This window comes from Silurus meridionalis, chromosome 24 (assembly GCF_014805685.1).
Source record: "Silurus meridionalis isolate SWU-2019-XX chromosome 24, ASM1480568v1, whole genome shotgun sequence".
Classification (NCBI taxonomy): domain Eukaryota; kingdom Metazoa; phylum Chordata; class Actinopteri; order Siluriformes; family Siluridae; genus Silurus; species Silurus meridionalis.
Genome location: NC_060907.1, coordinates 21,218,226 through 21,230,506, shown reverse-complemented (window position 1 = coordinate 21,230,506; position 12,281 = coordinate 21,218,226). Strand labels below are relative to the sequence as shown.

Sequence of the window (12,281 nt, the reverse complement as noted above, 5' to 3'; positions counted from 1 at the left end):
CTTGACTTTATTCACTAAGCATTTCATCAGGAAATAAAAGATTAAGCTTGTGAAATGAAGGTTGAACACTGTTGTGTCCGTTGTGGTGGTTATAAACGGTATGGAAGTACCCGGGATGAGTTTCCTGCGAGCCATGGCAGCAGCCTTGTGTGACTTGTACTCCACAAACGCAAAACCACGGTTCTTGGTTTTGTCTACGGCACTGGGGTACACAATAACATCTACCACTCCATCTGTTACCTGAATACACACACACACACACACACACAATAAACACACACAAAATGAATACAAATGAGTCTCACTATTTGATCAGGATTAAAGTAATGGCACCCTGTGCGAGAAGAAGGCGTTAATGTTCATGTCTGGTAACGACACACTGCAGGAGCTGAGCAGTGCTGTGGGAACATTTAATAGATCTGATGGGATTTTTGTTCAGTATCGACACGAGAACATTTACACACACACTGCTGCTGCTATTCTACTTTTTCTCAGTGAGTCCCATTATAAGGTCTGAAAGTGAAATCTCTGTGGAGAACAGCATTATACTCAGAATATATGTATAGTAGAGGTCAACCGGTTCATCGGTTTTGCTGAGTTGATTGCTGAAACTATCGGCTATCAGTAAAACTCTATACCGGTAGTTTTTCCAGGTGGCGTTATACAGTGCGAGAGCGCCTCTAGGGGTGAATCACTGATGCCGTATTTATTTGGAGTGTTACCTTTTGTTTCAGTTTGAATGTGTGTATTTTCCTCAATTTAATACATTTTCCTTTATTAATACAATGAATATATTCACATTTATTAAATTTAGCACATTTTCATGACTCAGTACTGTTTTTTTATTGTTTTATTTGTATGAAAGTTCAATACTATTATATACAAGGTGGTATCAAAAAGTTTTGAGAATAGTTTTGTAACTCACCAACAGGTGGCAGCACAAGGCTGCACGCACAGTCACAGGGCACCGACCCTCGCAAGTAAAAAAAAAACATGGTCCTGTGTACATCCGGAGCTGTGCAATTGTTGCTATTCTGACCACGTGCGCACCATGTTACCGAGCTCCTCCTCACACGTGAGTTTCTCGCCGGAAACAACACCTCACTTTCGCACCCACCCTACTCACCAGATTTGGCTCCTGTGGACTTCGCCCTCTTCCTGAAGATGAAGATCCAGCTTAGGGTTTTGACACCGTTGTGGTGATCCGGTGCGGATCGCAGAAGGTGCTTGACACGCTTTGAAAAGAAGAATTCCAGGATGTGTTCCAGAAGAACACAGGGGGCGCTATTTTGATGTGCATAAGGGACTATTTTGAAGGTGAGTGGGGAAACAGATAAATTAAGTACTTTCTTCTAAACAGATATAGTCTTCAAACTTTCTGATATCACCTTGTATAGAGTGTTATGTTTGTTTGTAATCCAGTATCCATTTTAAAAACTATCGTTTGATCAATCGCTTCCAAAGTATGATCCAAATGATCTATCGGTATCTGTAACATCCACTTTCGCTCAACCTCTACTCACTATTATATAATACTTAACAAACAAAATACTGAATAACTGAATCACGGACCTTCATCATCTCTTCTTGGATCTCCTCCTTCTTCTTGTCTTTAGGGATAGAGCCGATGAAGAGGCGACAGTTGTCGAGACTCACACACACACCAATACACTTCCCTGGACGGATTTCGTAGTTGTCGAGGAGGGTAATGGCTCGTTGCGCTTCTCCTCGGCTGGTGTACATGACGAAAGCATAGCCTCGGTTCTCTCCACTGAACTCCATCATCAAGCGGAACTCATAGATTTGGCCTGCACGCTCGAACACGGGCACCAGCTCATCCTCGTACATATCTCTGGGAATTTTACCCACAAACACCTCACAGCCTCGAGGAGGAGGAGGACCTTCCCACCCTACAACACAAACACAAGACCAGCATCTGCCTGTGATGTAAACACCTCACAGCAGATCTGTCTATCATCGTTTACTTCACATCAGTTCCTAGTAAACTGTAAAACTACTTTTTTAATCACTATTAAAATTATTTAATATCTGCATGCAACTGATTTTACTTTGTGGAAAAAAAACAATCAAAAAACAACAATCAGACTTCGACTTGGTCAAGCCGGGGCCCTCTAGCAGGAGGTGGTGATAATGTCAGCATTTTCACGTCCTCTGATTGGAAAGTCAGAGAGCGTCACTAGTCAGAGCTCACAAACCGCATCTGTAACAAACTGCACATCTCAAATCTATTCATGAGGATGTAATCGCTGTTTTTTCATTTCACAACGACTGCCAGAGGACAAGATGATTTATGAGACATACTTTTCAGTAAAAGATGGACATGGTGAGGAAAGTTCACCAAAACTGTTCAAACTGGTTGTTTAGCTTTTTTATGAACCGTTTATAATTTTTGTTTTCTTTCCTGTAGAATTTACACAAAAAGACACAATTTACCTTCATTTCAAATCCCCAGGAAAACCGTAATGTACAGAAACAATGAAGAGAAATGCAGGAAACCCGGGGTGATGTGATGAGGTGAATATGGATGCTTCTGCTGGAGATGATGTATGTGGAGGTGCAGTTGTGGCTCCAGTGAAAGGAGATGTGATTGTGTACACACTATATAACACAAACTACCTAGTACACGCTTCACACTATATAATACACACTACACACTATATAATACACACTACACACTATATAATACACAATACACACTATATAACACAAACTACCTAGTACACGCTTCACACTATATAATACACACTACACACTATATAATACACACTACACACTATATAATACACAATACACACTATATAATAAACTCTACACACTATATAATACACTCTACCTAGCACACGCTTCACACTATATAATACACACTACATAAAACACTCTACCTAGTACACACTACACACTATATAATACACACTACACACTATATAATACACACTATATAATACACACAACACACTATATAATACACACTACACACTATATAATACACACTACACACTATATAATACACAATACACACTATATAATAAACTCTACACACTATATAATACACACTACCTAGCACACGCTTCACACTATATAATACACTATATAATACACACTATATAATACACACAACACACTATATAATACACTACACACTATATAATACACACTACACACTATATAATACACAATACACACTATATAATACACTCTACACTATATAATACACTCTACCTAGCACACGCCACACTATATAATACACTACATAAAACACTCTACCTAGCACACGCTTCACACTATATAATACACACTACACACTATATAATACACTCTACCTAGCACACGCTTCACACTATATAATACACTACACTATATAATACACAATACACACTATATAATAAACTCTACACACTATATAATACACTCTACCTAGCACACGCTTCACACTATATAATACACACTACATAAAACACTCTACCTAGCACACGCTTCACACTATATAATACACACTACACACTATATAATACACTCTACCTAGCACACTTCACACTATATAATACACACTACATAAAACACTCTACCTAGTACACACTACACACTATATAATACACTACACACTATATAATACACTCTACCTAGCACACACTACACACTATATAATACACAATACACACTATATAATAAACTCTACACACTATATAATACACTCTACCTAGCACACGCTTCACACTATATAATACACACTACATAAAACACTCTACCTAGTACACACTACACTATATAATACACACTACACACTATATAATACACACTATATAATAATACACACTACACACTATATAATACACAATACACACTATATAATAAACTCTACACACTATATAATACACACTACCTAGCACACGCTCACACTATATAATACACACTACATAAAACACTCTACCTAGCACACGCTTCACACTATATAATACACACACACTATATAATACACTCTACCTAGCACACGCTTCACACTATATAATACACACTACATAAAACACTCTACCTAGTACACACTACACACTATATAATACACACTACATAATTATATAATACACACTACACACTATAATAAACTCTACACGCTATATAATACACACTACACACTATATAATACACTCTACCTAGCACATGCTTCACACTATATAATACACACTACATAATACACACTAGACACTATATAATACACACTACACACTATATAATTATATAATACACACTACACACTATATAATACACACTACACTATATAATACACACTACACACTATATAATACACACTACACACTATATAATAAACTCTACACACTATATAATAAACTCTACACACTATATAATAACCTCTACACACTATATAATACACACTACAAACTATATAATACACACTACCTAGTACACACTACACAATATAAAATACACACAATATAAAACACACTACACACAATATAATACACTCTACCTAGTACACACTTCACACTATATAATACACTCTACACACTATATAATACACTCTACCTAGCACACGTTTCACACTGTATAATACACACTATATAATAAACACTACACACTATATAATACACTCTACCTAGTACACACTTCACACTATATAATACACACTACACGCTATATAATACACACTACACACTATATAATACACTCTACCTAGTACACTTCACACTATATAATACACACTACACACTATATAATACACACTACACACTATATAATACACTCTACCTAGTACAAACTACACAATATAAAATACACAGTATATAATACAAACTACACACAATATAATACACTCTACCTAGTACACACTCCACACTATATAATACACACTACACACTATATAATACACACTACCTAGTACACTACACAATATAAAATACACACAATATAAAACACACTACACACAATATAATACACTCTCCTAGTACACACTTCACACTATATAATACACTCTACACACTATATAATACACTCTACCTAGCACACGTTTCACACTATATAATAAACACTTCACACTTTTTAATACACTCTACCTAGCACACGTTTCACTATATAATACACACTATATAATAAACACTTCACACTATATAATACACTCTACCTAATACACACTTCACACTATATAATACACACTACACACTATATATAATACACACACTACACACTATATAATACACTCTACCTAGTACACACTTCACACTATATAATACACACTACATAATTATATAATACACTCTACCTAGTACAAACTACATAATAAAATAAAATACACAGTATATTATACACTACACACAATATAATACACTCTACCTAGTACACACTTCACACTATATAATACACACTACACACTATATAATACACTCTACCTAGTACAAACTATAATAAAATAAAATACACAGTATATTATACACACTACACACAATATAATACACTCTACCTAGTACACACTCCACACTATATAATACACACTATATAATACACACTACACACTATATATAATACACTCTACTCACTATATAATACACACTACACACTATATAATACACACTACACACTATATAATACACTCTACCTAGTACACACTTCACACTATATAATACACTACACACTATATAATACACTCTACCTAGCACACGCTCACACTATATAATACACACTATATAATACACACTACACACTATATAATACACTCTACCTAGTACACACTTCACACTATATAATACACACTACACTATATATAATACACTCTACCTAGCACACACTTCACACTATATAATACACTCTACCTAGCACACACTTCACACTATATAATACACACCACACACTATATAATACACTTTACACACTATATAATACACTCTACCTAGCACACACTACACACTATATAATACACTCTACCTAGCACACACTTCACACTATATAATACACTCTACATAGCACACACTTCACACTATATAATGCACACTACACACTATATAATACACTCTACCTAGTACACACTTCACACTATATAATACACACTACACACTATATAATACAATCTACACACCATATAATACACTCTACCTAGCACACACTTCACACTATATAATACACACACACACTATATAATACACTCTACCTAGCACACACTTCACACTATATAATGCACACTACACACTATATAATACACTCTACCTAGTACACACTACATACTATATAATACACTCTACCTAGCACACACTACACACACTATATAATACACACTATATAATGCACACTACACTATATAATACACTCTACCTAGCACACACTTCACACTATATAATGCACACTACACACTATATAATACACTCTACCTAGTACACACTACATACTATATAATACACTCTACCTAGCACACGCTTCACACTATATAATACACACTATATAACACACTACACACTATATAATACACTATATATAATACACACTATATAATACACACTATATAATGCACACTACACACTATATAATACACTCTACCTAGCACACGCTCACACTATATAATACACACTATATAATACACACTACACACTATATAATACACTCTACCTAGCACACGTTTCACACTATATAATACACACTATATAATAAACACTTCACACTATATAATACACTCTACCTAATACACACTTCACACTATATAATACACACTACACACTATATAATACACACTACACACTATATAATACACTCTACCTAGTACACACTTCACACTATATAATACACACTATACACACTATATAATACACTACCTAGTACAAACTATAATAAAATAAAATACACAGTATATTATACACACTACACACTACATACTATATAATACACACTATAATACACACTACCTAGTACACACTACATACTATATAATACACTATATAATACACACTATATAATACACACCACACACTATATAATACACTCTACACACTATATAATACACACTACACACTATATAATACACACTACACACTATATATAATACACTCACCTAGTACACACTACACACACTATATAATACACTCTACACACTATATAATACACACCACACTATATAATGCACTACACACTATATAATACACACTATATAATACACACTACACACTATATAATACACTCTACCTAGTACACACTTCACACTATATAATACACACTACACACTATAATACACTCTACCTAGCACACACTTCACACTATATAATGCACACTAAACACTATATAATACACTCTACCTAGCACACACTTCACACTATATAATGCACACTACACACTATATAATACACTTTACACTATATAATACACTCTACCTAGCACACACTACACACTATATAATACACTCTACCTAGCACACACTTCACACTATATAATACACTCTACCTAGTACACACTTCACACTATATAATACACACTACACACTATATAATACAATCTACACACTATATAATACACTCTACCTAGTACACACTCCACACTATATAATACACACACACTATATAATACACTCTACCTAGTACACACTACATACTATATAATACACTCTACCTAGCACACGCTTCACACTATATAATACACACTATATAATACACACTATATAATGCACACTACACACTATTTAATACACTCTACCTAGCACACACTTCACACTATATAATACACACACTATATAATACACTCTACCTAGTACACACTACATACTATATAATACACTCTACCTAGCACACGCTTCACACTATATAATACACACTATATAATACACACTATATAATACACACTACACACTATATAATACACTCTACCTAGCACACGCTTCACACTATATAATACACACTATATAATACACACTATATAATACACACTACACTATATAATACACTTTACACACTATATAATACACACTATATAATGCACACTACACACTATATAATACACTCTACCTAGCACACGCTTCACACTATATAATACACACTATATAATACACACTACACACTATATAATACACACTACACACTATATAATACACACTATATAATACACACTATATAATGCACACTACACACTATATAATACACTCTACCTAGCACACGCTTCACACTATATAATACACACTATATAATACACACTACACACTATATAATACACTCTACCTAGCACACGCTCACACTATATAATACACACTATATAATACACTACACACTATATAATACACACTACACACTATATAATACACTACACACTATATAATACACTGTACCTAGCACACGCTTTACACTATATAATACACACTATATAATACACACTACACACTATATAATACACTCTACCTAGCACACGCTCACACTATATAATACACACTACATAATACACTCTACCTAGTACACTCTACACACTATAATACACACTACCTAGTACACTTCACACTATATAATACACACTACACACTATATAATACACTCTACCTAGTACACTCTACACACTATATAATACACACTATATAATACACTCTACACACTATATAATACACTCTACACACTATATAATACACTCTACCTAGTACACACTTCACACTATATAATACACACTACACACTATATAATACACTCTACCTAGTACACGCTTCACACTATATAATACACACTACATAATACACTCTACCTAGTACACACTACATAATACACTCTACCTAGTACACACTACACACTAGTACACACACTACACACTATATAACCGGAGGTGGTAGCTCAGTGGTTAAGGCATTGGGCTTTGGATCAGAAGATCACAGGTTCAAATCCCACCCCCACCAAGCTGCCACTGCTGGGCCCTTGAGCAAAAGCCCTAAAACCCTCCCCTGCTCAGTTCTAAGTCGCTCTGGATAAGGGCGTCTGCCAAATGCCGCAAATGTAAATGTAAATATAATACACTCTACCTAGTACACACTTCACACTATATAATACACACTATATAATACACTCTACACACTATATAATACACTCTACCTAGCACACGCTTCACATTATATAATACACACTATATAATACACACTATATAATACACTCTACACACTATATAATACACTCTACCTAGCACACGCTTCACATTATATAATACACACTATATAATAAACACTTCACACTATATAATACACTCTACCTAGTACACACTACACACTATATAATACACTCTACCTAGTACACACTTCACACGATATAATACACACTACCTAGTACATGCTACACACTATATAATACACACTATATAATGCATCCAGCGTAAAAACGTGCCAAATCAAACGTGCGGAGGATCCGCTGTGGCGACCCCTAACGGAAGAAGCCGAAAGAAGGTTTATAATACACACTACACAATACAAACTACCTAGTACACACTTCACACTATATAGTCCACACTACACACTACATAATACACTCTACCTAGTACACACTTCACACTATATAATACACTCTAACTAGTACACACTTCACACTATATAATACAAACTACCTAGTACACGCCACACACTATATAATACACTCTACCTAGTACACGCTTCACACTATATAATACACACTATATAATACACACTATAATACACTCCACCTAGTACACGCTTCACACTATATAATACACTCTACCTAGCACACACTTCACTATATAATGCACACTAAACACTATATAATACACTCTACCTAGCACACACTTCACACTATATAATGCACACTACACTATATAATACACTTTACACACTATATAATATACACTATATAATACACACTACACTATATAATACACTCTACCTAGTACACACTTCAACCTATATAATACAAACTACCTAGTACACGCCACACACTATATAATACACTATATAATATACACTATATAATACACACTACACACTATATAATACACTCTACCTAGCACACACTTCACACTATATAATGCACACTACGCACTATATAATACACTTTACACACTATATAATATACACTATATAATACACACTACACACTATATAATACACTCTACCTAGTACACACTTCAACCTATATAATACAAACTACCTAGTACACGCCACACTATATAATACACTCTACCTAGCACACACTTCACACTATATAATGCACACTAAACACTATATAATACACTCTACCTAGCACACACTTCACACTATATAATGCACACTACGCACTATATAATACACTTTACACACTATATAATATACACTATATAATACACACTACACACTATATAATACACTCTACCTAGTACACACTTCAACCTATATAATACAAACTACCTAGTACACGCCACACACTATATAATACACACTATATAATATACACTATATAATACACACTACACTATATAATACACTCTACCTAGCACACACTTCACACTATATAATGCACACTACGACTATATAATACACTTTACACACTATATAATATACACTATATAATACACACTACACACTATATAATACACTCTACCTAGTACACACTTCAACCTATATAATACAAACTACCTAGTACACGCCACACACTATATAATACACACTATATAATACACACTATATAATAGACACTATATAATACACTCTACCTAGCACACGCTTCACACTATATAATACACACTATATAATACACACTATATAATATACACTATATAATACACTCTAGGTGAGGTGAATATGGATGCTTCTGCTGGAGATGATGTATGTGGAGGTGCAGTTGTGGCTCCAGTGATTGTGTTCATTGGGTTTCTTGTTAGTGATGATGTTCATTCTGTATTACTGATTTTCTATAATACTAATGGGTTCTGTAGATATGGTGTCATAATGATGGGATTAAGAGGTGGATTGGTTTAGGAAGAACATCACTGAAGGTCTGGGAGTGAAATGCATGACCTGGTACCTAAAACATTTTTAATACACTTACTAAGATTATTTAAAACCCTTTCCATGGTTTACACAGTCCTTTCTCAACCCTCCTCTGTCCTGTGATTGAGATCCCCAAAACTTTAGAATTTTAATCCAAGTCCTAAATCCTAAAAACACTACACTACTAACATGTAATTCTTTACCTGGTGGAGGACCACCGAATTTCCTTTGCCCGTTTTCCTGTACCATACTGTATCCGGTCTTCTCCATCAGTGCCAGCAGAGCACTTTCATTAGGACTGACCACCTGGCCATCAGCACACACCTCAACATCAGCTTCACTCATCTCCACCTTACACAACACCACAGCACTGAATACACTTACATTAAACACAACCATCTGATTTTAACCTCAAACAACACACACACACACACACACACACACAGCAGAAACAAAAACAAACACACAGACAGAGAGATTTGGAGAAAATTGTGAGAGATTTGGAGAATGTGGTGAGAGATTTGGAGAAAATGGTGAGAGATTTGGGGAAAATGGTGAAAGATTTGGAGAATGAGGTGAGAGATTTGGAGAATGTGGTGAGAGATTTGGAGAATGTGGTGAGAGATTTGGAGAATGTGGTGAGATATTTGGAGAAAATGGTGAAAGATTTGGAGAATGTGGTGAGAGATTTGGAGAAAATGGTGGGCGATTTGGAGAAAATGGTGAGAAATTTGGAGAATGTGATGAGCGATTTGGAGAATGTGGTGAGAAATTTGGAGAATGTGGTGAGAGATTTGGAGAGTGTGTGTGTGTGTGTGTGTGTGTGTGTGTGTGTGTGTGTGTCATATACAGTTTAAAGTAAATATATTACCTGAAAGATTCCTCTGAGGGAAACGCTAACACTGTTAGCTCTGACACGGCTAGCGACTTAGAACTGGGCTAACTGATCAAAACCAAATTTATAACCGACTAAATTATTAGTAATTAGTAATTTATAAGTAATTTTCCATAAATATCCACGTGAAATAAATGAAGACTAAATAAACATTTAGCTTTGTAAATAAGTTAATAAATTAGCCGAGTGTTATCCTGGAAAAACCGTGTCTATTTTCGCCTGGTTACCTCACAGGTTTATTCACCTAAAGTTCGTAATATTCTAGAAAATATAACAAAATAATGCATTTAATAAAATAAAAACTTAAATACAAATTTTAAACGGTGTAAAGGTTAACGTAAAAAAACCTGCAGCTTCCGATGAGCACCACACGGACACCGATTCAGCAAGTACACTTACACACTCGCGCACTACCTAGTACACACTATATAATACAAACTA

General features: G+C 34.7%; 1 protein-coding gene across 2 annotated transcripts in view; it reads right to left on the bottom strand.

Annotated features, from left to right (window-relative positions):
- The window catches only part of rbm46 (RNA binding motif protein 46), a 15,420-nt gene extending 3,139 nt beyond the window's left edge, over positions 1 to 12,281 (bottom strand). Inside the window, exons 1-5 of one of the 2 annotated variants that reach the window (XM_046838243.1) lie at positions 12,188 to 12,213; positions 11,817 to 11,829; positions 11,149 to 11,296; positions 1,573 to 1,910; positions 111 to 240 (exon numbers count right to left, since the gene is read on the bottom strand). In XM_046838243.1, the coding sequence (XP_046694199.1) occupies positions 111 to 240; positions 1,573 to 1,910; positions 11,149 to 11,290 (610 nt within the window). In that variant the 5' untranslated portion in view covers positions 11,291 to 11,296; positions 11,817 to 11,829; positions 12,188 to 12,213. Of the gene's footprint in view, positions 1 to 110; positions 241 to 1,572; positions 1,911 to 11,148; positions 11,297 to 11,816 lie in introns of both variants that reach the window. The other variant, XM_046838244.1, reaches the window with a different exon arrangement.